The 27924-nt window shown below is 40.8% G+C and overlaps 1 protein-coding gene across 1 annotated transcript in view; it reads left to right on the top strand.

The window, feature by feature from the left end:
- slc38a4 (solute carrier family 38 member 4) overlaps positions 1 to 27924 on the top strand; it is a 56603-nt gene that overhangs the window by 12087 nt on the left and 16592 nt on the right. Inside the window, exons 2-10 of the mRNA XM_079552460.1 lie at positions 14866 to 15074; positions 17983 to 18082; positions 18595 to 18710; positions 21441 to 21514; positions 21595 to 21687; positions 21921 to 22002; positions 22084 to 22166; positions 23809 to 23867; positions 23988 to 24224. Coding sequence (XP_079408586.1) covers positions 14953 to 15074; positions 17983 to 18082; positions 18595 to 18710; positions 21441 to 21514; positions 21595 to 21687; positions 21921 to 22002; positions 22084 to 22166; positions 23809 to 23867; positions 23988 to 24224 — 966 coding nt within the window. The 5' untranslated portion in view covers positions 14866 to 14952. The remainder of the gene's footprint in view (positions 1 to 14865; positions 15075 to 17982; positions 18083 to 18594; positions 18711 to 21440; positions 21515 to 21594; positions 21688 to 21920; positions 22003 to 22083; positions 22167 to 23808; positions 23868 to 23987; positions 24225 to 27924) is intronic.

The following is a 27924-nucleotide window of genomic DNA, read 5'->3' as shown; positions in this document are numbered from 1 at the left end:
ATTTGAAAAACCTTGGAAACCCGACCCCTTGCTTTAGTCAAGCTAATGTTTTTAGTTTAGTTTATTTGAGCAACAGATGCACACAGGTATAGTATACATATAACATACAGAATTTTTCACAACATAAGAGGTATTAGTGCTGCTGAAAGGGAGTAGGAAGAAGTTAGTTATAACTTATAAGGCCCTACCCCTCCTTTCAGACTTACTACTGCTCACAGCACAATCATTTTTAATGTATACAGTATTTAGGCTTTAACCATGAGATCCATGCGGCAATTCCAGACTGAGGAATTAGTAGCGAATTAAATCAACAAACGGCTCCTCTTAGCAAATCCCAAACAGTAAGGTAATTAGTTCATGACATTCATGTGGCTAATAATTTACAAGTACTGGTAACTCACCAATCTCCAGTACTGAAAATAGGTGAAAATAGGATGAAAATGCAACAAAAACGTGACAAAAAACGTGACTACAACACAAGGAAGATCAGATCAGTTTTGTGAACTGGTTTGTCTTGATCTGATCTTGATCTAGGTTTACTGTCAGGGTTCTTTAACCAAATGCATTTGTTTGCAATAATCATTAAGCAAAACCTAACATGTTTTGTCTTCAAAGTTGACCCTATATTTAATTTGCAAATAATGAATGCCACAGATTATATAAAAGACAATGCTTGCATAACAGGTCACGCAGTTCTATCAATTGGTCCAAACTAAACAGCCAAATCTAGGTTCACGGGCGGCCATGTGTGACGTCTTCTGGAGAAACAGCACCAAAGTAAATGGCGGCACAGCCAGAACTGTACAGGGGCAAACTCTCGCTAGCCCACATTACCGAGGCCATGAGGCTTACGTAATGCCCTATTCCTGTGTTTGGGCCCCATAACTGTGAGCAGACATGCCTTCTCATTAGCGCCAGTATAAGTGTGTCTTTGTTGCTCGGGAGAAGGTTGTGACAGTCATCTGAACAGCAGTTATGAGTTTTAAAGCCTGCTGGTTATTGTGGGATTACACGGTCAAGCAATATATCAATCACGCTGTACTAAGGCAGTTAGTTGCTTTTCTGAAAAGGTCACTGACTGGAATGATGCCTTATCTTGGACTTTTGGAATGACTCCCCAGACATTTTATCATGTTCTTGTGCAATATTCTGTTATATCAAACGCTTGGGTGGTGTTTTTGATTAGTTTAGCGGTTTCCTTCCCACGTTTCAGTAATCTGGTGAATGCTTATTAGTGATGCACTGATCAGATACTGGGAAAATAATTCGATATCGGGTGTCGGCTACAAATATCCATATAGGCTATATGCACAGTTTCCCCACGTGACATCTTCCTGGACAGTCAGCCAGACGCTGTAATCCTGTCGCTGATCGTTTACGTTCACAATTAGCAGGTTCCCACACAAATATAGAGATAGCTCAGGATCTGGTTAAGGACAACGAGTTATGGAGTCACAGCAACGCATTACAAATATCATGTTCACTGTGAATCCAGCACCCAAAGGAAACGCCAGCTGTCGTAAGGGGCGGAGCTTTTATCTTAGAGCTAAAGGCTAGTGTTGAAAAATGATAATATAACATGTAAACGAGTAAATATTATTTAAACTACTAACAGGACGATTCTTTTTTTGCGCAGGCTCGTTCAAAACTTTGCGCTAGTTTTATTTTTAATTGTGTTAGCCGCGTTAGCCTCAAGACAAAAACATCCACCGTTATGAACACGTAGGTTTCCTCCAGTGAAGTCGTTACGTCTCATGTAATATTTTTTAACCTGCTCCAGCCACATCTTAACTTTTACTCGCTGTCCTTTACCAAATCTTAAGCTATTGCTTAATTTCTGTGGGACATTTTTAATGGGAAGAGATAACGGACAGGAAGGACAGCCTCTGGCTGACTGTCCAGGTGGAAATCACGTGGGGTCACTGTGCATATAGCCCATACTGAACCTATACCAGTTTTGGCTCTCAACGCCTTAAAAACACAACTTTTACCACCCAAATCTAAGTGAATATGGGCATGCTGTATGTCATTGTAAAGCTAAGCTAAGAAGGAGAATTCAATCGCTGAGATAGTTTTAACCTCCATTGATGTATTTTTATCGCCGCGCAAAATTCTGCGGTTAGCAATATCATGCTAAAGCTAGTGGGTGCATGCTGATACTAACGAAAAACTAATCAAGGCTGGGCCAGAAACTGTGATAGAAATATCTAAAGTAGCCTAATAAAGAAATAACTGATCTAACATATTTGTAATGATCAGATCATTTAAAGGGGCTAGATGCAAGTTAGCCATTTTATACTCACTACTGCCACCTCAGGTCATACGTGTAGCTGCAGCTTCTATATTAAGCTTGTGCATGACGGCACTTCAGACCCGAATTAACACCTTTTTGAGTGACAGTGCAGGATTTTAGAGGCAGTTGTGGTGAATAGATCTGGTTATTTATATTAATGTAACCTAAAGCCTGTCATACACCCAAGGATAATAAAAAAATAAAAGTCATCCTTGTTAAATTTTTATCCAAGAGTTTACCAATAGATATACAGTAATTGATCATTGCCCTCAGGGAGGAGACTGCGGAATCTACGGGCCAGCTCCAGTCGACTGAAGAACAGTTTCATACACAAGGCCATCGGAAAGAACTCCCTGACCTCCCTCCCACCTCTCTTCTCCCTCCCTCCGGTAACACTTTTACAAAATACTTTTATGGGGCAAAAATAATTTCACCCTACAAAAAGAAAAACATGTCAGGTATAGCTCCTTTAAGTCAACAGTCCGACCCTCATTAGTACGAGATTTCTAAAATGTTTCTTCTAACCCAGCGTTATCACAGGAGGAATAACTAGCTGTAGAAAGTTTAGGAAAATTAGAAACAAGACTTTAAAGTTGTTTTTGACGTGTCTACGCTTTCCAAAGGGAGACTAGTGGCTATATGGAGGTACTACAGCAATGGCGGGCCCTAGTGTCGTCGTCACAAAGCAGAGCAGCCGGCGGCCATTGTTCAGGAGAGCGGTCTGTTGTCAGTAACGCTGGACCCATAAGTGCAGTTGCTAGAGCAGGTCCTCCCATGATCGGAAGGTGGAGCGTTCGAATCCCGCCTCGTGAAGGTGTACACTGTTGTTGTGTCCTTGGGCAAGACTGGATCCTTACTGTAAAGAGCTTTGAATGCCTAATGTAGGTGTTCGGACATGCCTTCTCTAGAGAATAACACGTTATTACAGAAACCGAGAGGGTTGATTCCCCAACATCAGCGGGAAATGCGAACTCGATCAATACAAAGTGATAAGCGACGTGTCCAGGGTTCAGGGAGGGTGAGGACTCACTGCGCGGAGACCAAGGCCGAGTTCAGCCCCCTTTATCTGCAGCACGTGTGGAACGCCGCAGAGATTATGCATGCTATAGGCTGAACTGCGTCATAGATCCGGACACGATAAAGTTTAATGTTGCAGGTTATCTCTTTATCTTATCAATCCGTCAACAACATTTTTCATCAATATAGCCACTGGCCATTACTGATGACTCCCCGGAAAATTTCAGTGGGACTGTTATGGCAAAAGAGGGGGTATTATGCCTTTTGCAGATGTTTATTAAACATGTATTAACCCCCACCTGAACCAAGCACATTTTCTCCAGTTTGGCTTTACCCAAATCTAAAAGCTTCTTGAAAAGAGTGTCAAAACAGCGACGAAAAAAAGACGAAAACGCTTCCAAAAATTGACAAAAACACGGCAAAAGAGCGACAAAAACACTACCAAAGAGTGATGAAAAATCAACACGAAAGCCACGAAAGAGCAACAAGAAAGTGACAAAAATGTGTGATGAAAACGCAACAGAAAAGCAACAGAAAATCAATAAAAGAGTGACAGAAAAGTGACAAAAATGTGATGAAAAAGTGAGGAAAATGCCTCAAAAGACCTACAAAAAGTGACAAAAACACAACATAAAAGCAATGGTCAAGAAAGATCTGTTTGTATGAGTTTGGTAGGTCTTAGCTTTCAAATGAGGTATTACAGTAATGTGTAACATTTTTAGATTTGGGTAAAGCTGAACTGGAGAAAATACACTTGGTTAAGGCGGGAGTTAAGGAGGTCAATCACTGTCTTACACTTAGAAAATGCCACGTTGATCTAAAACCGCAAAAAAAAAAGTGCTAGTAGTTTCCCTTCCTGATCCATAAGCCCCTCCCACTTCATCATCTCGCTCCCTTTCTAGTGAAGTAGTGAAGCTATGGCGAGTGTTTTTCACTTCGCATTCAAGGATAAAGCTTAGCGAGAGCATTTTTGGGGAGCTGGAAACATGTACACCTTAAACATCCTTTGTATATATACTGATCCATTCAAATCAGGGAACATTTAATTGGTACTGGGGAACATGGCTACCAAAAAAAGAAAAATCTTAGCATCACACTGTCCGGCATTGTATTATTTAAAGAACATTTTACTGCTGCAGTAAATTGCACTTGTCATTCTGAGCTCAGAGGCATCCATGTTCTGTCATTTCTTTCTAAGAAACACAGTCAGCTCTCTGCAAATGTTCGACATGCTGCGGCTTGAGCTGAACTCTTCGGCTTCACCCACACACTGCTGTCTTTGTACAGATTCACTTTTAAAACTGCATTTGGGATAGTGTGTTACAGCACTATAATGGCATATGCACGGATTACTCATAGGCCTACTTTATCTGGTACTATCAAAATGCATTATCCCCCCTTGACCCAAGTTACCATCCAAAAAAATAACAGGCTTTCATTTACAAACATTATTTTTTGAAGTAGCCTACTTTGCGGTATAATTTTTGGCTGCTCACTGTTTTTTAATACAGCCCTGGTTGTTTAGCTAATATGATGTCATTTTTACTGCACAATCCTCACACTGTTTTTCTATGTAACTGCATTCAAAGTAAACTGCGGACTTGTTGGAGCTCATAATGACTGCTTCAAGGGGCTATTAAGTGCATTGTAAAACCTTTTCAACTTATTAACTACAGAACAGTGTTGCGCATGTTAATTGATTGAGAAAACTTGCATTCATTGAGGACGTTTTGTAGCAAATTACAAAACAGTATCTTGGATCCTCCACAATCAGATTCTTTGGTTAATTGGTTACGTTCACAATGTTCTTCCAGAATCACGGTCTTAATTATGAATGGCAGGGGCCAGTATTATGGGGGATTCACTGTTTGTTTTTGTTATTAAATCTCCAAACAGAAAATGGACATGAATGCACAGGAAAAAAGAAACATTCAGCAAGCGCCAGTGTCATGACCGGAGTCTATACCCCTTTTTTTTGGTTTCACACTGTTTGAACCTTGATCTAAGCCAGGCAGTAGTGAATAGAGGTCGACGATATTTGGGGATTTTAGAATATCGGCTGATCTAGTGCCAAAAAAAAGCCAATTTCTCCATGGCCCCTTCCGAAACGAGCAGATTGGTAAGAGATCTAACGGCAAACCGGATGTGCGTCAGCGTCCGCCATGATAAGAAGCCTCCGAATTGGTCTGTTAGTTAGGAAGCAGCTAGGAAAAGGAGCCTCAATGCTAACTATCATAGCCACTTTAGCATAAGGACCTCTAGTGCTAACTAACCGGTGATTAGGAGCTGTGTGCCATCCCATAAGCCACCGCGCCACCAATCCCCTCACCCCCCTCGCCCCAACCCTTGAGTGATTCATGTGCAGCCACTGTTGATTGACTGACTGACAGGCGCACATTTAGTTAAAAAAATATGGAATAAGATTCTGCACAAGCCAAACTTTATAAAAGTGACAATGTTAGAGTCATCACAGCACAGTCACCGTTTTAAAGAGCCGCCTCGCCTTAAATGACGGCAGTTTGTGCTTTTGGGCATTTGCTTTAATTTAGAAACTTAAGCGGCATGGCTAATTTGCAAACTGTAGCTTTATGAAGCAGCTGTTGAGATAAAAATTACACTAAAGGGAAATGCGATTCATCTGGATTGTTCTTTTTTTTTTTCTTCTTAAATGTCTTTATTTGGACACTATGTTGTTGCATATGCAATAGAGTAGGTGGCGGCATGCGCTTTTGTTGCAGTTTGCCAATAACCTTAAAGAAGAAGAACTGCAGCTGTTGGTCACTTCCCCTTCCAATGAGTAAGGACGGTCGAATTGGGAAAATGCTGCTGAAGCTCTAGTTTACTAACTGCATTGAGATCTAACAGTTGACACCATGAAAAGTTAAGGATCAGGAACTAGGGTTAGGACATAGAGGCTATAATTTGATGGTTTCGGACACAGCCCAGGACCGAAAGTGATAAAGACTTTCAGTTTTTTGCATTGGAAAGAAGTCAGGGCTTTAAAACAAGTCATCCCACAACTCCCTAGGCCTCAGGGGAACTGATTTTATGAGGTGGTACTTCGATGGTAAATTATTATATGAGGTGCTGTTTAGGCTAATGCTTCTTATTTATTTACGTACATCTTGTGTCCGCCGGTATGAGATATATTTTTCACAAGAGACCTTTGCGTGTGTGTTTTATCATAGTCTTCTTATTGAGCATGATCTTCTGATGCCCTCGCTTACATCTTCAAGTCATGTGACTCCCAGCTCAACAACAAACTGTGTGTGGCATTCAGCGCGGTTTGACCTGCGGGGCCGAGGCAGCGGCTGAATTTAGCCAGAGCGGATGCCACCAGCTCCCAGTGCTCTCATGTTTGTATGTTACATGAGTGTGCAGGGGGAGGGGGAGGTCCAGTGAAACTTTATGAACTCTGGGAGGACATGCAGACGTCAGTGTGCGGGGACTCGGAGGATGTTTTGTTCAAAAAAGCAAAGGTTAACAACCCCATGGTCCAGGATGGGGACACAACACCTCACATGGCGCTGTTGTTGTCAGGCACTTGGTGTGGAGCAGCTGTCGAACACTGAAAGTTGTTGTTTTTAATTCACATGAGAGTCCAGGGTCATGGACTATAGTTTTTTTATATTGTAAATATGATAAGAGGTGAAAGGTCTAGAAAGGTATGCCCACTCATTTTCCCCCCAATGACTAATTCTGCATGTTGTTCTAGGTCGCCTTAACCTTTGTCGCTGCCATACGAAAGCTTTAAAGAGACAGGCCACTGTTTTTCCACTCTGAGATATGTTCTTACCTGAGCTTAGACGAGTTGATGCGTACCTGTCTGGTCTTTATACGTGCGCTCAGTCACGCACAACGACCAAAGATGTTGTTAGCATTTAGCCTCCCCTCCTCTATGGGGCCAAAAGGTGGTTAGAAAGAAGTTAGAAGCGATTAAGCTCTTCAATGTTTTCCCTATTTAAATATGGTTATGTGAGCAGTTACACGATCCAAGTATAGTTACACAAAATTAAACGTGTCTAGTTTCTATGCGGATAAAAAAGAGGTACTATATTGCAAGGCGTAATAACACCTTAGGAGCACTTCGACGTCCGTGCAGTAATATCTCTATTGCTGGGTTGCAGGTTCTAGAATATTATGATGTCACCGGACCCAGCGAGGGGGCAGGAGCCAGTTTTTCCTATAAACAGCATTACACTTTCACAAGTCGTAGCTAAAAAGAAAATGTATGGATTAGAAAAAATTATCATTAATATCAGTCACTGGGTCCATGATCTCTCTGTACAGGACCAGAAATGTCCTCAAAGGCAAAATATTTTTTCCTCTATATATAATAGTATAGGCTTTTAGAATGTTGTGATGTCACCTGCAACCCAGCAATATAGCGCTCCTTTTAAAGCCGCTTAGAAAATCCATGTTTCATTTTGTGTAACTTGGATCGTGTAACTACTCACGTAAGCGTATTTAAATAAGGAAAACGTCGCTTCTAACTTCACCCCCGTTTGGCCCCATAGAGGAGAGGAGGAGAGGCTAAATGCTAACAACATTAGGTACGCATCAACTCGTCTGAGCTCAGGTAAGAACATATCTCAGTATAGAAAAATGGTGGCCTGTTCCTTTAATTCGATCTCCTTCAATATTTTATTTCCGACACTAAAATAATTGATCTGTCCTTTGTTAAACTCACAATGTAAACTCAAATAGCTCCCTCTATCATGGGACATATTATTTTGACATCATGATATAAAAGCATAGTGTGTCCAGTAGAAAACAAATCATGTAGCTGATTCATGAACAATCTTCCATTGTCTCATCCAAACTCCAACACTAGAGGCTGTTTCAAACAAAGAAGTGGCGATTATAAAGTCCCATGCGATTATTGAGATTGACCAAAACTAAGTGTGAGCTGCTCGGGCATTGGAACATTTTGCATATACCTCGGGTTCAAGCCATTTGCGTCAGGGTGTTTCGTCACTGCTGGCCGTGCAATCCCGTTCTGAACAAACAGAAGCAAAGCGATGGGGAAGTCAGTCCAGAGGCATTTATTGGTTGGTTGTAAAAATGCTGTAGTAGTGACACAAGCAAGCGCCGACAATAAACACTGGGCGTAAAGCTTTTCATTTTCTTAGTTAGGAAAGTTACTGGATGATTACGCAGTATGATGTTCTGGCTTATGAAATCATTTGCCATTGTATTGTTATAGCATTAATGCCTTTAAATATTGAATACAAAAACCACAATTGTCCTCTTTGAGCCCCATTCCTCGTTCATTTGGTTCTGGAGCCATCTGTTTCTCTTTATGACGTAACTTGCTCCAAATCACTGCGCTTCAACAGTGCCTTCTTGTCTATTCCCCACATCCTGGTCTACTGTACTGCCGGCTGTGGGAGTCCCTGTTTTTTGACCTCCGCTCCCCCACCGTAGTTTTGTGCTTGGTGTTTGGGTGGTAACAGCCTCTGGACCCGTGGAAAGACCCCCGACACTCTCTCCAAAGCAGTGTTAGGAATGCCCCTCCAGCTCGACACAGGGGGACACCATTATGGACATCAAAGGGATTTCTCAGCCTTTCTCTCGTCATTGTCCACACGCCGTCTGCTCGAACGGCCCTAACTGTCTTCTGTTGGTTTTTCCCGTCAGAGCGCGAGACGAGAGAGTTAAGGCGAGGGTGGTTTGTGTTTGAAATCGTCGGGTGTAGGGCCTGCGGATTTTCTGGAGGTTAAGTTTTAGGTGCTTGAATCTTAGCGCTGTTTAGAGCAGCTGTTGTTACTAGATTCAAACATGTGAAAAAAAAAAAAAAAACAGATATAGGACATGATCTTCCGCCTGGCGCAGGGACAGCTTTGCTCCAAATGAGATGGTCGTCTCGCCTGTGCACAGCTGTTGTGCTGTGTGCCTGCGCCACTAGAGGGCGTTACTTGTAAAAAAGAGACGTCAACTGAGGCGTGGTTTATTACTGACAGCACTTAGCGCAATGCTGTCCTATAGCAGCCTCGCATTCTTTTCTTCATATCGCGTTCCCTCGTGTTCTTCCTTTAGCATTTTATAAGCTCTCCAGTGTTGGGGGCAACGTATTTCAAAAGTAACGAGTTACACAAATAAAAACTTTATTCAGTAACTAAGGAATATAATATATTACTTACACAAAATATGGGAATATATTAGTCATTACATTTCAAGTAACTCGAGTTACAAGAGCATTTAAGTGAATGAACAAAAAATGCCAAACTCCCCCCAAATAAAATGCAACATGCCAGATCAAGCTGGTATAAAAGATCAACAGTCAGTTTAAGCAAATGTCGTCAAAACAAAGAGAGAGAATAGGGAACGAGAAGGAAAAGGAAATCTCTAACTGCACTTTTGCTCTGTGGCATTATTATTATATTCAGTTTATATTTTGCCAAAGGTAACTCAAAAGTAACTGAAAGTAGTGTAACTCAGTTACATTTTTGAAACTGCAAAATGCAATACAAACATATTACATTTTAAAACATGTAATCACTAATATAGAATATATTAACATTTTTATGTAACTTGCCCAACCCAGAAGCTCTCACAGGTTAAACTAAAAACATTATTTATCCCACTGTGAGTTAAACTGACTCGATTCGGTGTCCCAAGAGAAAGATGTATTGCCGGTGCCGCTGTGGTGTCGGTCTGTCCTCGGCCAAAACGCGAACAACAAAAGCACGTGTTCACCCCCACCACCCCTCTACTGTCTCCTCGCCCCGTCCCGGGCACAGAAAGGGTCTGGTTGGAGGAAAAATTGTGTTCTACATGACATCGCCAATGGCCACGGGTGTTTGGCGAGCCCACCTAATGCGGCAGGTCCGGAGCTGCCAGATCTAACAGTGCTCCCCTCCTGGACAAGGTTTGCTATTGTCACAAAAGCCACACCCGGGCACTGTTTTGTTTTTGTTTTGTTAAATCCCTTTGGCTTGGGCTCGGCTTGATTAATGCAAACTTCAAATCACTGTATGTGAAGTTTTCGCTGTTTCTTTTCACCACATTTTCACATTCAGAGGTGTCTGGCAATCATATAGTAAATGCGGCAGATTTTTGTCCTTAAAAAAATTGAAAAGATGTGTCAAACATGTAACAACCGGCTGAGGGACGGCGACGCCATCTTATCTACAGCCTACATTGTATCATGAAAGGAAAGTTCCAGGACTTAATGGGAGCACTGACGTCGCACCCCCTAAATGTCATCATTACACTCACAACTTGTCTACCTGCACATGCTGTCCATGTCTCGTGTGCTCCCAAAGTTTCCTCATTGCAAACTTTCTTATGTAACCGATGTGCTTTGGCATACACCGGGGCCCGCTGACTGGTCACATGCCACCTGTTTGTTCAAGAGTTTGGACAACTTTTACTCCATGACTAGATAACGGCTCATCTCCGACCGGGACGCGGCCTTGAGACTATACCCACATCTCCCGACTCCCCTCTGATTGGTCCACCCCGGGCACGTCCTCCCTCCCAAACGGTCATGACTGGGGCGATCTTTGCAAACAGCGCGTAGGTGGGGAGTTGGATGGCCTGTTTCGGGATGGGGAGGGAGGGGGGAGGGGGGTCTTAAAATCAGCTTTCCGGTGACCCCTCAATCACATTGTCGTTGGCTTTTTATGAGAATACATCCATAAATAAATCGGCGTCAGTCGGTTCGGTCAGCTGACTCGTCACGTGACTGTAAACCTATTGTCCGCAGGGTATTTAACAGGGACACCGACTCAATTAGGGTCACTATTTCGTTGTAACCTAATTTTATCTATTTATTTTTAGCTTATGTTTGTTGAACTATCTCACAGCAAGTCAACAAATGAAGATATTGTATTCTAATTTTTTGAAATTTGAGTAAATGTGCATAAATCCCACAGCTTTTGGGTGGTGGTGCTGCCGGTGCCAAGGGAGGGGCGGAGTCTTCCTCGCGATTGGACGAAAGAGGCCCTACCTTCTTCTATTAAAAGCACCGCCGTGTTACCTGGGTTGCGCATTCCAGTTCATTCAGCTCCAAGCCCTCTGCGTGTGTCCGTCTTAACTGGCTACTGTACCGCACTGAAGGGTCGTCTTTACATTCAAAAGGGAACGTTTTATCGGACAAACTTCTCAGAGTGAGTATGCGTTCATTCACCGCAATCCTATTCTTGCAAAGTGTTTTTGCTCTCAGGGGGAAGCTTTTCAAAACGACTCTCAAAGTTGTTGCAAATGCTGCAGTTTTATGCACTATTAGGCTTGCGTTTAAGCCTTTATATGTTGTTGCCAGCTTACAAGTGTGACTAGTGAGTGCAGGGAGAGGGCAGGCTGCAGGTTTGGCTGATGCAACAGACCTGTTTGGTTGGAAGATGCAGAGGTGCAGACTTAGAAGAAGCATTAAATCATTATGCATTAATGATTTAACTCGGAAGAACAATTTGGAACATCTTTACTGCCCAAGCTACTTGTCAAACAGCTAGAAAACTCAAAAAAGTAGTGCAAAGAGAAAAATCTTCAACATTTTCTTGACTGTGTACAGGTCTTGATGTGAAGTATATTCATTCTTGATGTACTGATCTTATTGATTTGTTTAACTGACTGCATCTTTTCTGGCATCTTCTACAAAATGTCTGGTGAAGAGAGATTTTGCCTTGAAAATCCAATTCGTTCATCACATCAAGCGCCGTCTTCATAATCCTTCTCTTCGCTTGTTTTTGACACACAAATCCAAACACCAATTGTCATTTGATCTGATATGATCGGACAGGTTGAGACTTTTGGCAGAGTAAAGTGTGTGTCCGGCGCGCTCAGGAGGCCAGCCCAAAAGATTAGCTGTTCTGGTGTGCGTCCACATGGGCCGTGTCCCGCAAGCAAAAAAAAAAAAGACAGGCTCAGGAGCAGCTGCAGATACAGGGATGAAACAGGTCTGTCTGGTTTGTAATGCCAATGTGCTGAGAATTACATAACTTTTTTTTTTTCTTTAAAGGGGTAGACGCAAGTTCGTCATTTCATACTCACTACTGCCACCTCAGGTCTTACGTGTAACTGCAGGTTCTATACTAAGCTCTTCAGACCCGAATTAACAATTTTCTGACAGTCCAGGATTTTAGAGGCAGTTGTGGTGAACAGGTCTGGGCTCATGGGACATGGCTGGGGAGGAACATAAATAATTTTAACATTTTGAAACTCTGTATAGTCCTTAGTTTGATGGAGTTGTTTTGTCTGTGGCAAGACTTGGTTACACTTATGATAGAAAGGCGAGAAAATGTATGGATTCTACCTTTTATGTCACTCCCTGTGTCCAAGGATCAACTTCTTCTACTTGTTTATTTTAGTCTTGACTTTAGCTCTGCCTATGCTATTGCGAAAATCTTGTCATGTGATCTGTTATTGTTCCCGTATTGTAATTTGTCCTCTGCCTTCGATGTCATCGTTGTAACCTGTCAGGGAGCACATAGGGAGCCATGTCAGGGCTGGAGGATCAGTCTGTTGTACGTGTTTTAAGTTGATCACCAACAGCTTAATGCCGCCTTCATGTGCTCTCGTAATTATGGTAAATACCCCTTTTCCGAGTAGGAAATTGCACATGAACGCCCCCTCCTGGGAAACTGGGAGATAACACAACAAAGAGAGGCGATAATACGTTTCATGTCTTTCAGCTGATTGTTTTGAAGCCTTTTTAGCTTCTCAATTGTAATATTGTCTCTTTTGCCACTTCACAATCAAAGCAGCAGTAGTTCAGCGGTTTATAGACAACTTTCTCACATTAATTTATTTGTTAATAGTGTATTGGTGGCTGCAACTGGAAAGGATCATCTCTCTCATCTCATGAAGGCAGCATTACTCGCATTCCCCCTGTAATTTTCCACTTGGTGCAAATGTGGGATGTTAGAAAAGGTGCATTACTGACACATTTGCAGATTCGATCATTTGTATCATAGCAGGATCTCCAAGGCCACACTCTGCCCGTATTCTGCAGTGACTCCATTTAGTTAAAGTATGTTCTTCTCCAAGGCCGAGGCAGATAAGTGCGAGACGACACACGTCTGCAGCTGTCGAAGGACCGGGGTTTGATTTAGGTGAACACATGGGCTGGTCCGAAGTCTAACGTAAATCTAAAAAAAACAGCCCACATCATTTTGGAATAATTTATGAAGTGTCTCTGACTTACTGCTCTCGAAGTAATCTCGTCTTGCCTTAGAAGTTTAGCTTTTTTCCCCCCTAAGTAAGCAGTGGTGCAGGTGGCAGAGCAGGTCTCGTGGTCGGGAGGTCAGGGGTTCAAATCCTGGCTCCCGCAGGTGCACATTGTCGTTGTGTCCTTGGGCTGCGTACACCGGTGCACGAATGAGAGCGGGAATGGGTGACTGGTTCCTTGTTTTTTAGAGCACGTCGAGTAGGTGGGAAAGCACTATATAAGCTGAGACCATTTACCATTGAAATAAATTATTCGTAAAGGATAGATACAGACCTCGCCGAGGGGGGGAAACAGAATCTTTTGGGAAACACAATTTTTCACTCTTTTTAGCCATTGTCTCTGGTGAAAAATAATTTATTAATTTATTTATCACCTGCAAATAAAGTCAAGTCTAACTCGGGTCCATATGGATGTTTATTCTCAGCAGATTGTTCAGTAGAAGCGAAAAAACGGCAGTCGTAGCTAGCATTAGCATTAGCATCATGTTAGCATTCTCCGTTGTTTATGTATTTATGGGCTGTTGAACCACTTTGCTCCTCTCCATGTCTTTGTATCTTTCTTTAGAGGAAAACTATATCCATAATTCAGCATTTGTCAAAGTAGTTTTTGAATAATTAGAGAAAGTTTACATTTTTCTCCAAATTGTTTTCCCCCTTAACCGTTTTCAAACATGACCATATATGGGTGAGAGGCCGTCTGTTTTCCTTCTGTCTTGGAACTCATTTTAACTCATTGTATCAACCCTTTGCTGTATATCATGTTTGCAGAGGAAAAAAGACACCACTAAGAACAGTATGTGTTGTAACATGAACTATTTTTTGGGGAAATCTTAAACCCGGAAGAAGCACTAAAGCTAAAAACATGTCTGGTGCAGGTTAGGTGTTGCTGTGAAACAAGCTTATAAACTCATTCCCACAAAGAATCAAGATGTTTGTAATCTATTAAGAAGGCGCAAGATGCAAGCTGGCCATTTTATACTCACTACTGCCACCTCAGGTCAAACGTGTAACTGCAGGTTCTATATTAAGCTCATTCTACATGGGACATAGGATATTGCTGGAACATGTAGAGGGAGGAACATACATCATTTAATTTTTCATTATAGTCCCTTTAACCTCCTAACCCCCACCTGAACAGAGAACATTTTCTCCAGTTTCCTAAATCGAAAAGCTTCATGAACAAAGCTTTTGGATTTGGGTAAACCCGAACTGGAGAATATGTGCTCGGTTAAGGCGGTGGGTAAGAGGTTAAACTAACTCAAACTTAACCTTTTTTCTGTTTGAAAACTGGAAAAACTGCGCCTAAACCAAAGCTAGTGAACGTCCCGACTGCAGGCGTGTCAAAATACTAGTCGAGTAACAGTTGTGTTTGTTTTTTTTTGCAGATAATCGAGCTGGAACCGGTTTGTGGATATACGTCGTGCTTTTCGCTCCCAGTGACTTGTTGACGTTCGTCCCCTGTGCTCGCCGTCATGCCGAGTGTCGTGGACCGTATGGAGCTGAGGAAAGTGTCCACTCAGGACGATGACAGTCAGGACAGTCTGGAGGATCATTACCCCGACCCCATCGACAATGACAAGTCCACCATCGCCAGGTAACAAATACCGCAAATACCGCTTACACTGTAGTTTAAAGGGGTATTGCGAGTTTTCTGACGATTACTGCTATTTTGATTCGATTTTTGATATGGAAGATTTTCAGAAACTTTGCTACGTGAGACAAAAGTTAAACCTCTTAACCCCCGCCTGAACCAAGTGTATTTTCTCCGGTTCAAGCTTTACCCAAATCAAAAAGGTTGCAGCCTACAGCCCAGAGTAACGGCTCTTTTGAAAGACCTACAAAACTGATCTAGGAGGATCTTTTTCCTCGCATTGTTGCCGCTTTATCGTCACTTTTTTTCACATTTTGTTTCATTGCGTTTTTGCCACGTATTTTTGTCAATTTTTCATCACTTTTTTGTCAGATTTTTGTCACTTTTTAATCATTTTTGTCACTTTTTTAAATCTTTTTTTGTCACTTTTTTATGATTTTTTGTCAGATTTTTTTAAACTTTTTTTTTTTTATCATTTTTTGTCACTTTATCAGATTTTTATCATTTTTTTTGTAATTTTTTTGTCAGACTTTTTTTAAACTTAAAAAAAAAAAAGTCACTTTTTTATCAGACTTTTATCATTTTTTTTGCCACTTTTTTAACAATTTTTTGTCACTTTTTTGTCCGATTTTTTTAAAACTTTTTTATCCTTTTTTGTCACTTTTTTGTCAGATTTGTTTTACTTTTTATAATGTTTTTGTGGCTTTTTTGTTCCATTTTTGTCCGTTTTTCATCCTCATTTTCTTCTCATTTTTTGTCGCTATTTTGTTAAAGTTTTTTCAAGAAGCTTTTAGATTTGATTTAAGTCGAACTGGAGAAAATGTGCTCAGCTCAGGTGGGAGTTAAGAGGTTAATATATTTTACGTCAATGCCGCCTCATTTTTATTTTTGACTTAACCAGACTTTAGACTTATGAGACTGCTTTGAGTGGGAATCAATAAACGCCAACATTATTTACCCCTGTATCCAGTTGGCAAACAGCGTTGTGTACTGAAACAATGATGCATCACATGGGGATTTTCCACGGTGACCTCGGACACAGACCCTGGCGGTGACCCTAAACACTGAAACTGCTCATCAGATAACAATGGAGAAGAAGCAATGGGTGACCAGACACTATTTATACTACAAACATGAGTTACCTTTGGTGTGCGTCAAGGAGGTTTCACAAAACCTCAGCAATCTTTACTCTTTCTCTTATCTCACCGACAATGTCTCGTTTCCAGAGTTTGCTTTCGATGTCAGTCTTGGAAAAAACATTATAAGCACTGTTTCTGTTACTACAGCCACCTGCCTATTGCATTTACTACCAGATTATGGCCATGTCTATACGAAGTCAAGCTGAGGACCAAACGCAAACATATTATCAATCCAGTGTATCGTCCATTCGAGCCCGGTGTTTTGTGGGTCTGTAAACGAACATTTTCCCAAGTCCCAGAGTGGAAAGATCTCAAAACGACGTTTACGTGGCACCGTTGTTACGACATCTCCGCAACTTTTACTAAAACGATGACATCACAGCGCCAGAGTGGTGTCTGTTATCCATAATCTACTGACCTTATGATGAGTTTTCCTCATGGATCTGTGATGGTTTTACTCCGCTCCTCTTTGCTCCACTGCAGTCCACAAGCCACAGGTGACAAGTAGAAAAACAGTCAAGCCGAGTCAGTCTGTGTTTTTGGACTGACAGTAAAAGTCACTCACAGGTTTTTCTGCTTTAGTCCCGTTACATCTGAAGAATAAACTCCTCGTCTCCTCTGTAGATCGTAAATCCTTGAATCTGTTTCATTTTCACTGTTTTCCACAAAAGTTTACTGCGAATGTGCCCTCCACATCTTGTTCTATTATCTGTGTTAGCGTCACAGCGCCTCACACAGGCCTGGAAGATGAATTGCGCCGTTTTCACAGACCTGAGTCAAACCATGTCAAACACATTTACTAAGTTGGCTTCATGCTTACAAAGAAAGTTTCTGAAAATATAAGCGTTTTATCTTCGTGTATATAGCCTATACTTATACTTCCTATGTTTGACCTGTCACAGTGGTTCACAAACTGTTCTTGAGTCTTGAGGATTATGCAGATGATGCAATTTGGTACATTAGTGCCTAATAACATTTTTAGACCCCCTTTGAACACTAAACCCACAACCAGGGCTGAAACAACTAATCGATTAATCGACAACTAATCGATTACTAAAATAGTTGTCAACTATTTCAGTAATCGATTAATCGTTTTCTTGTAAACACAGACTAAAATAGAGCAAAAAAGACATGACAATTATGTATTTTGGATGAAAACATACTTTTTTTTTAAAGTTAGGGTCTGCAGTGTTTTGTACATTGTAAATTTCATAAATATCTATCTTTGTCTCATCCAATCAGAAAGCAGAATTAGCACAAAGAGCCTCCTACAAATGTTTACTTTAGGTTTACTCCATCAACATGTCCTCAAGCGTCACTTTAGCTTTATGTGGTCAAAAAATTTCAAAAATACAATTTCCATGCACTTTTCACAGCCAAGCGATTAATCTATTAATTGTAAAAATAATCGGTAGATTAATCGATTACCAAAATGATCGTTAGTTGCAGCCCTACCCACAACTCCAACGTGCTACAACAAAGCAATAGTTGTGGTGGATATCAAGTGTCTGCCATTTTAACTCATTTGTATTTTTTTATGCTAGTGAGTGTTTTAAATTTAAAGAGCTTTTTTTCTGCTTCCAATAATGCTTCATTTTGGACAGAGTATGCTGTTTTAATAGAGAATTGATTTTGGAGAGTTACAATTACATTTTGTCAGGCGAGAGTCTGTCAAAATAGTTGGTCCTTCAGAATTTAAAACATAAATTGCAATTGAAAAAACACACTTTTACTTGAAGCAGAATTGACTCGTATATTCATTCCCATTGCAGCAGCCAGTATCTGGACGACAACGACGATGCTGAGAGCCAGAAGTTTCTGTCAAACGGACTCATGAAGAAGAAGAAGTACGAGGAGTACCATGAAGAATATGTGAGTTCATCTGTATTTGATTTCAGACGTGCCCCCGATCAAAGTGTAGGGACATTGCAAACACGGCGAGTTTGCTTAACCCGGACAGGACATTGTTACATAATTCGATTTTCAGGGAATTCTCTTGGTTAATCACACTTTTTTCGATTAGAGATTGTTCAGACAGCACCATTTATTAACCAAACAGGCTTTGACTGACGTAGAAAAGGTTAAATCATCTAGTTTTCAATAAATATGTGGCTATTGGGGCTGATTCCACTTGATCTGTTACTATGTAGCGTCAAATACCAGGAAGTTGGACGAAAATATGGGGAGTAGGCAGTCTTGCATTTGGTGAAAGGAAATTAATAACGGAAAAAAAAATTGGAATGCTTTAAAGATATTAGGAATGTGATTTATGAGCTTGTATAGTTTGACAGTTCTTTTTCATGTGGCTCTGGTGTGTTGATAAGGCACATACTGAAGCACTGACTCACGTGGATCTCTCTCTCCTCGTTGTTTGTGTTGAACAGCATCCAGGACACGCCTCCTTTGGCATGTCCGTCTTTAACCTCAGCAACGCCATCATGGGCAGCGGCATCCTGGGTCTGTCCTACGCCATGGCCAACACTGGGATAGTACTGTTCACGTGAGTGTCAATAACCGTAATTCATCGACCGATAATAAATCTGTGAAACTTGTTGTGGCCTGCTGTGTCCACAAACCCCTGTCTCGCAGAGGGAAGTGTGATGGTGGACCTGGTTTATATGCCAATGAGCCTTCAGGATCTAATGTTAGTCAATGAGCAGTGATAATCCACCCAAGATTAAGAAAAAACAACACAACAAAGTAGAGAGATGAGTTGGGGATCAGCTTAGGCAAATACATTCGACCCAAATGCTTTATGTGAACGACAACTCCAGTATTTGACATTTTTAGTTTAATGTTACGGAGCGTATCCATATTCCCTGAATATTTAGACAAAGCACTATGTTCGAAAAGGAGTGGGTTGAAGTGTGACCTTATTTAGTCCCACCCCCTTTTTACCCGATATTTTTACAGGTGCAAGAGAAGCTGAAATTGTTCAACCTGCATAACTGAGATACACAATATTTAAAACAAGTGTTTTACAAAATATGAATATCTTACCATAACATACACATCACGGCCATAAAAATCCAACGCCAATAATGTTACTGATTGTTTAATTTATTGTTTAAATTATAATTAATTTCAAGCTCTGTAGTTTGTGAAAACCATGTTTTTATACATAGATTTAAATTGGCAAACTGTGGTATGTTGCTTGAATGACACATTCAAGCTATTCCATAGGTTTACTCCACAAACAGCAAGGCAGAAGCTCCTCCTGGTGGTTCGGACAACAGGATTTTTGAAATTCATGTGACCCCTTAATCTGTACCCTCCCTCCTGTTGTGGAAAGAAATCCTGAATACTGGCTGGTAATAGATCATTTAGAGCTTTGAACATCATTATTGCGGTGATAATTGTTTAGATCCTTCAGTTTGAAAAATAAAAACCCAACAAATTGACGACCTGGTCGTGCATTTTGATGTAAATTAAGTAATTTTGTAAAGTCCCTCCTTCCTGAATCTTTGCCTGTCAGGTCCAATCAGGAGGGAGGGGGATGAGCTTGATTGTTCACTTTTGAAAATTCTGTTTCTGCTCTCCTCATTCTGCAAAGCTCTAAGAAGGGCTTTCTGGTTAAAGAGGAGAGGAATTTGATTGTTTATTTCAAATGTAACTCTATCTCTCCGCACTTGGTAAACTTACAGGCTATCACTTTAAAGTGCAAGGTTTAATAAAGAGTACAAAGAACTTTTTGAATTTTGAATACAAATTATTAATCTATCACTAACAATCTTTGATAAGGGAACACATTAGTGAATTTCCTGTTCTGTTTCTTTGCCCATCTAATTATTTTCTTCAATCAAATCCTAGAACGTGAGCCAAGCCTAGTATAAATCACAAGGTTCTGAACCGTCTTCACCTCTTCACCTGGGAAACAGTTATATTTATCTGAGCTGCCGTAGCCCCTGCGCCCGGCTCTGTCCTGTCAGGTCAGCGCGCCCTATCGGTGCTTGTGCCCACTCGGCTTTCATGAGCCATATCCAGCTTTCAGCCCCTCCTAAATGTCACTGTACACTGGAGAGATTACCCCCCCCAGCCCCTCTCACACTCCGCTGTCTGCTCCCGCTGCGTGACCACCGCCTGGGCTGCCACTGTTACAGAGACTAAAAATACCAGCCGTCGACATCCGGTTAGGTTAGGGTGACCAGTGGAAATATACCAAGGGGCTGTGGCGTCAAATTTACACCGAAAGAACTTTAAATGAAAGCAGAAAGCGTATATAAAGGTGCATATGATATTTGTGCTTATTTGACCTTGTAGTGACCCGGTGTCTGTATGAGTGGTCAGCATGGCGCCTTCAATGGCCTATAGGACGCTCCAGGATCACTTTTTTGAAGGTTTTCACTGCTGACGGACCCTCTCTCTCCAGAAAAGTGATCCTGGAGCGTTGTAGAGACCACTAAAGGCGCCATGCTGACCACTCATACAGCCACTGGGTCACTACAAGGTCAAATAAGCACAAATATCAACTTTTTTTCCACATAAAAAGTTGCATAATGCAGCTTCAAAGTTTAATTCGCTTACATTTCATTACAGTGTTTGCAAACGGTGGACAGTTTCTTTTTAGTTTGAGCGGCATTGCAAAAACAAATCCGTAATACACATAACTTTTACTTCAGCTCGATTTTTTTTTTTACTTTAAAATATTTGCATACACATACTGTATCTGTACTTTCAGTGTTATGACGTAAGGGCACATTTTGCACTTTCCACCTCAGGGCATCACAAATCTCACCTGAACCAATATAGAGAGACAGCTGCAGTTCTACTTTGACTTGTATTTCAAATTGCTGACAGGTAGGACTGTCACGATAATGACTATATTGACTTATCGTTCAATAAATAGCAGATAAACTATATATTTTTGGGCTTGATATTTATCGTCGGTACATTTATTAGCATTTCCCCCCTATTTTTTCTTACTATGTAATATTTCATGTTTATTGCAGCTTCTGTGGTATTCTAGGATATTATGATGCACTTTTAGAAGGTTTACGGTAATTTTTATGCCTGAGAGTTGACAGTATCTAGTATCGTCAGAGTCAATAAAATCATTTATCGCGATACTTTCCTGACTTAATATATCGACCTTCAAATTTGACAGGACAGGAAGGTCAAAACCTCTACCTTTATGCGTAATAATTTCATTGAGAGTGAAATTACCGTTCTGTGTGATATCAAACAGATCAGTCAAAGTCTTATTTTCAGTCTCATGTTTTTCTTCCTGCAGTATCCTCTTGATCGGAGTGGCCATCCTCTCGCTCTACTCGGTGCATCTCCTGCTGATGACGGCGAAAGAAGGAGGTTTGTGCCAGCGTTTATTGCCCCATTTGTTTTTCTAGCACAGTTTTCTCGCCGCTCACCTTTCGCTGGTGTCTCTCTAGGATCCCTAATCTACGAAAAGCTTGGAGAGAGAGCTTTCGGATGGCCGGGGAAAATTGCTGCCTTTGGTTCCATCACTTTGCAGAACATCGGGGGTGAGCTGAAGTTCATTTTGTTTTCGTTTTATTTTGATTGTGGACGAGGTGCGAGACAGCTTTTGTAAACTCGGGATGGGCCATGTCTTTATTGACGTCACTGTTACAGCAGCTCTAAAAAGACAGTTATAGCAAGATTACCAATGCAAAGAAAAAGTCTATATCGATATTATTATACAGTTATAGTGGAGGTGAGAGTGACAAAGTGACAATGTGCTTTTCTCCCCCTCTAGCCATGTCGAGCTACCTGTTCATTGTGAAATACGAGTTACCAGAAGTCATTCGTGCATTTTTAGGATTGGAAGAGAGCACCGGGTAAGTCCCTATACAGTGTAAGTGCTTTATTAGCATTGAAGAATGTCAAAAATTTGAAATTCCTCCTCATTGTCTTTGCAGTGAATGGTACCTAAATGGAAACTATCTGGTGGTGTTCGTCTCAGTCGGGATTATTCTGCCGCTTTCCATGTTGAAAAACCTCGGTAAGAGACCACTGCTTTGTCACTGTTTTAACTTTCTTAGCTGCAGCAATAGATACAGACGGCATCTCGTCATAGAAGGGGGCAAATAGAATCTTTAGAGAAACACAATTTTCCACTCTTTTTAGCCATTTTCTGGTGGAATATGAACTTATTTATCACACATAGGTAAAGTCAAGTGTAAATCGGGCCCATGTGGATATTTTCCCTCAGATTGTTCAGTAGAAGTGAAAAAACGGCAGATATAGCTAGTGCTAGCTAACTGTTAGCATTCGCCTGATGCTAACATGAAGCTTCCTGTTAGCATTCTCCGTTATTCATGTATTTATGGGCTGTTGAACTACTTTGCTCCTCCCCGTGTCTTTGTATCTTTATTTAGTAGAAAACTATATTCATGACTCAGCATTTGGTAAAGTAGTTTTTGAATAATTAGAGAAAGTTTAGATTTTTCTCCAAGTTGTTTTCCCCCTTAACTGTTTTCAAACATGACCATATGTGGGCGATTCCAGAAAACAGTTAAGGGGGAAAACAATTTGGAGAAAAATCTAAACTTTCTCTTATTATTCAAAAACTACTTTAACAAATGCTGAATTATGAATATAGTTTTCTACTAAATAAAAATACAAAGATATGGAGAGGAGCAAAGTGGTTCAACAGCCCATAAATACATAAATAACGGAGAATGCTAACTTGATGCTACATGTTAGCATCGGGCTAATGCTAACGCGAGCTATAACTGCCGTTTTTTCACTTCTACTGAACAATCTGCTGTGATGAAATATCCATATTGGCCCGATTTAGACTTGACTTTATTTATATCTGATAAATAAGTTCATATTCCACCAGAAAATGGCTATAAAGATTCTATTTTCCCCCTCGGCGAAGCCACGCCCCCTTCCATGACGAGATGCCGTCTGTATCTATGCTGGACACTCATACAGGGGGTCACGCCAAGGTCAAATCTGCACAAATTAAACTTTTTTTTCACATATATAGTTGTATAATGCCCCTTTAAAGCCATTACTGTGCACCCTCATTTTAACGCTTGTACAAAACATAATTAAAGAGGTCTGAAAACTCTCTAAACCCACAGTGCGCCCTTTGCTGCTGTCTATAAACCACAGTGCCCACCACAAGTTACACTTAGACGCCTTGCTCAGCGGTGGCGGCCAGTAACAGGAGCCTCCTTTTAGGCCCGGAGTCAGCATTCAAGTGAAAACGTGATTTACACAGCGCTGCTCGGGCCAGTATTATGTAATTACAACAGCTTTGGTGCGTTTACGTGACAAAAAGAGCCATTCATTTGCAATTGGGAAAACGTTTATCCAACACACCCATGCATTTTCACACTGGCACCGAAGTAAAAGTAAAACAACAAGCACCCACGTCAACGCTACAAGTGCTTGACAGGCTTTTGCATTAATCCGGTTCTCGTTAAAAAAAAGTTGCCTCAAATGACCTCATCTTATTAATAAGCAGTGCCCTTTTGAGTTACACGTCACTATTTTTGGGATATGGGTCATATAACCAAGAATGGGAGCTGTCATGCATCCCAATAGGACATGGAATAGAGCTGACAGCAGTGACAGCGCATGGACGAACAGTACAAGGACGTTGATGTGAATGGTTTGGCCATGTGTTGCAGGTTACTTGGGATACACCAGTGGATTCTCATTGGCGTGTATGGTGTTCTTTCTGGGAGTGGTAAGTGCTCGATCAAAGCTGCTTGTATTCAGCACAAAGCAAAATCACAACCCTGTCTCCAGATAGGCTGATGAACTTTAGACAATTGGCGAATCATTGCTTTTGTGATTTTGTCTGCAGCTGATTTACAAGAAGACGCAGCTGCCGTGCCCTCTGCCGTTCTTCTACCACAACTCGGCCAACTTCAGCTCGGACATGCACGGCTCCAACGGCACGGGCCTCATGGACTTCTCCAGAGCGGACGTCTCCCCGGTCCACAGCACGCCAGACGCCCACCACACCACGGGGATACAGCTCGAGCCGCACCCGGACGCCGAGGAGATGTGCACGCCCAAGTACTTTATCTTTAACTCACAGGTACACAGTGGCTTCTTTTTCTTTGCTTACCGCTATTACATTTGCATTTGGGGACAACACACACACAACCAGTCTGTTTCAAAAAGTAAACTCAGATAAAACTGTTACTGCATTTTAGCATTTTACTCTCATCACACAGTAAAGTACTTGCATAGTGACGCACATTGAGCTTCTGGAAACAGGAGTTATGTTGTATGTAACTTTCCACTTTGTGACAGTGGAAAGTCCTAGCCTGATAAACCACACCCACTTCTTTTCTGCGTGAAAGAAGGCGGGTCTGGACACACACGGTCAACAAGTGACTGATTGGCGGCTAAGGCCAAACCAATCACATCCGTCACAGAGAATTGACCAGGTTACGTCACTCACTGTGTTGTAGTTGAATCAACAGTGACACATGCAGAAGTTATCAGCCAAAACTAATCATCAAGTCGAGGATTTTGCCCCCGCGTTCTCCGCAGTTTATATTCAGTTCATATTTTGTGAATTGTGAAATGAACTACAGCTGTCTGTTCACTAATTGCTGATTGGTTTAAGCAACACTTTATAATAAGGCTACATGAAGTTATGCATGAATAACATGAAATAATGCATAAATTATGCATTATTTAATGATGTATTCATGCCTGACAATTTCATGACTCATCATGAGTTAACATGACTTCATGTTCTATCATAGATGACTTAATTAATGAATTAACTACTGTAATGAATTCATGAGGAAAATCTTGTTAATGTATCATGATCTTAGAATCATGATGAATTTATCATGATTTTTAAGCAAATTTGATTGCAGGTTTTACCTTAAGACAACATTTACTGCTGTAATCAACTCATCATTAGCTGATCTTTACTTCATTCATAAATTCATGATAATTGCATCCCCTGTACTAAAATGATGCACTTTTAAACCCATAATGCATTGTGGACAGTTATAAATTTTAAAGTCTATGATGTTTGTGTTTGTTTTGTCCAATAAACACCTTGATTATTGTCCAAAGCATAAAAGTGCATCACTTCAGTATAGGGGACACAATCATCGTGAATTTATGAATGAACTAAGGATCAGCTAATGATTGATTACAGCAAGTGGTAAAAGATTTCTTAAAAATCATGACGAATCATGATATTCATGCATAAAGAACATAATTGCTATTAGTTAATGTTTTTGGTAAAAAAAAAAAAAAAAAACTAAATGTTTTAGTGAAATCATCATGATTCTAAGATCATGATATATTAACAAGATTTTGCTCCGTTACAGATTATCGTCCCTGTGTGGAATGGACCGGGAATAGTATGGCAGAGCCAGGCTACAAAAGTAGACATAGTTCTGCACAATAATCACAATCAAATTGAAATACAATTGTTTATTTGCAAATCTCAAAGGCTGCAATTTATTCGACCTCTGCAAATTCTGAAAATCTTGTGCTTTTCTTAACAAAAAACGTGGAATTTATTACCTACAGAATCTTGGGCCATATCCCAGTTTAAAACACTCACTTTTAGGCTTGAGTGTTGGCTGAAAACAGACCAAAGATGTTCCCGTTTGTAAATAGCTCTGTGTCCGTGTTGCGTAGACTTTGTGTTGTGTGTGTGCGTGTGTGTGAAAAAACGTTTTACAGGGATTTTGTAACACAGCGTTTACGTCATATTTGTGAGTTGTGTAAAAAGACCCAAACAGGGACAGGGGTTGGAAATCAGCACTTGCTTTATATGAACCCTTCATGCATCACACTGTAACTATTAGTCCGACGGATTTTTGTGGAGAGAATCAAAACTATACATTTTTTTAAAAATCAAAAAGTCAATGAAACTCTGTTTCATGGCGTTACCATAGCGATGACCAGATCTCCCCATTTACTCTAATGGTAACATTTAAATGTTTAAATGTGTAAAGTAACTCTGTAGTAATCTCTGTATCAGCTGCACTTTATTAACTCTGAGTGATCTTCTTGAACGCCGACTGTAACAACTGAATTTCTCTTTTGTGAGATCAATAAAGGATTATCTTATCTTATCTTATCTTTATAATTGCACAATTTTACCAAATGACAAGGGCATCTGGTTTTTCTCATTGCTTATACCAGTGGTTCTCAACCTAATGTGCCGCGACCCCCATAAAAACAATTAATGGGGTTTGTGATCCCCTCCTATATGTATGTATCTTAGTTATTCTCAGGGTGGCTCACACTGTAGGAAACTGGGACATAAACCGACATAATTCTTTAACAAAAAAAAACAAAAAGAAAATGGCTAAATCAAATAAAGAACAGACACTATGGGTACAAGACGGTTTCCAAAAAGTTATAGTTTTATATAGTACAGTGGAAATCTAAACATAGTGAAGCGGACTAAATGTTCAGTGCACCCTCCCTGATATATACTTAAATACATGAGTGAGAATTGTTCGCCGCAGAACTGGATTAGCATTATGAATCATGACTTCAATCTAAACACGATCGCATCACGAGCCAAAACAACCACACTTAGATCATTTCCCAAGATTGTGCAGGTCTGTGTGTTATGGAAGGTAAAAGGTCAAAACCAGAAACTTGCAAAACACTAAATCCCCCTCACTAACCTCTGAATGGAGTATGGTATGTGTGATTGTAAACAGAGGCCATAGGAGCCACAGTTGCAACATGGGCTTAAACGCACGAATGAGAATCTCCCACACTCAGTCACAACAGGAATGTGTAGTATTTGTCTTGACTTGTTTGACCAGGGCGTGACACTTAAGGCGTGTTTTTTGCAGAAAATCTTTGCAAACTCTGACGGCTTTAAAAACCTCGCTTTTCTTTTGGAGCGTGTTTTTTATTTATTTTTTTTATTTATTTTTTTACAAAAGACAGTTATTTTAAACACTTTTAACCTCTTAACTTAAACCAAGCGCATTTTCTCCAATTCGGCTTTACCTCAATCCAAAAGCTTCTTGAAAAAACAGGGAGCGACAAAAATCTGACAAGAATGTGCTGGAAAAGCAACAACAAAATGAAAAACATGCAACAAAAACATGACAGAAAAGTGACAAAAGAGCGCCAAAAATGTGGGGACAATGAAAAAAAAAAAAAAAAACATGGGGAAAAAAGCCACAAAAGAGCAGCAAAAAAAGTAATAGTAATAATAATGCATCGGTTTTCCGGACACTCAGAGCTTTTCCGGACACTCAGAGCTTTTCCGGACACTCAGAGGCGCTATACATTGCACTATTCATTCACTTCCTTACTCGGTGGTGGTAAGCTTCTGTTGTAGCCTCACCTGCCCTGGGATAGACTGACGGTTGCGAGGCAACCAGTCTGCGCCATCGGCCCCTCCGACCACCACCAACAACTCACTCACTACATTCGCTCGGCTTCCTAGTGTTCCCAAACTGTCTCCCATCCAAGTACCGACCAGGCCGTTCCCTGCTTAGCTTCCAAGATCTGACGGTGACAAAGTGACAAAAACAACAATGAAAACACAACAAAAAGTGACAACAATGCGGCCACAACGCGAGGAAAAAGATCCGTTTTGCAGGACTTAGCTTTCAAATGAGCCACCGGCCTATTCACCTTATTCCGCCTCGCCCACTTTTGCCTCTTTTTGCCTTTTTGACACTTCCAATATTCATTTGCACCAACAAGTCAACACTGTAACGTCTCTCTGTGCGGCCTAAAAGCAGCTTTGTTTTCGTGTAGTATCTGATTTTATCTGGGCTTCT

The sequence above is a fragment of the Gobius niger genome (assembly GCF_951799975.1).
Source record: "Gobius niger genome assembly, chromosome: 2".
Lineage (NCBI taxonomy): Eukaryota > Metazoa > Chordata > Actinopteri > Gobiiformes > Gobiidae > Gobius > Gobius niger.
Note: the sequence above shows the minus strand (reverse complement) of the source record. Positions and strands in the feature narration are given on the sequence as shown.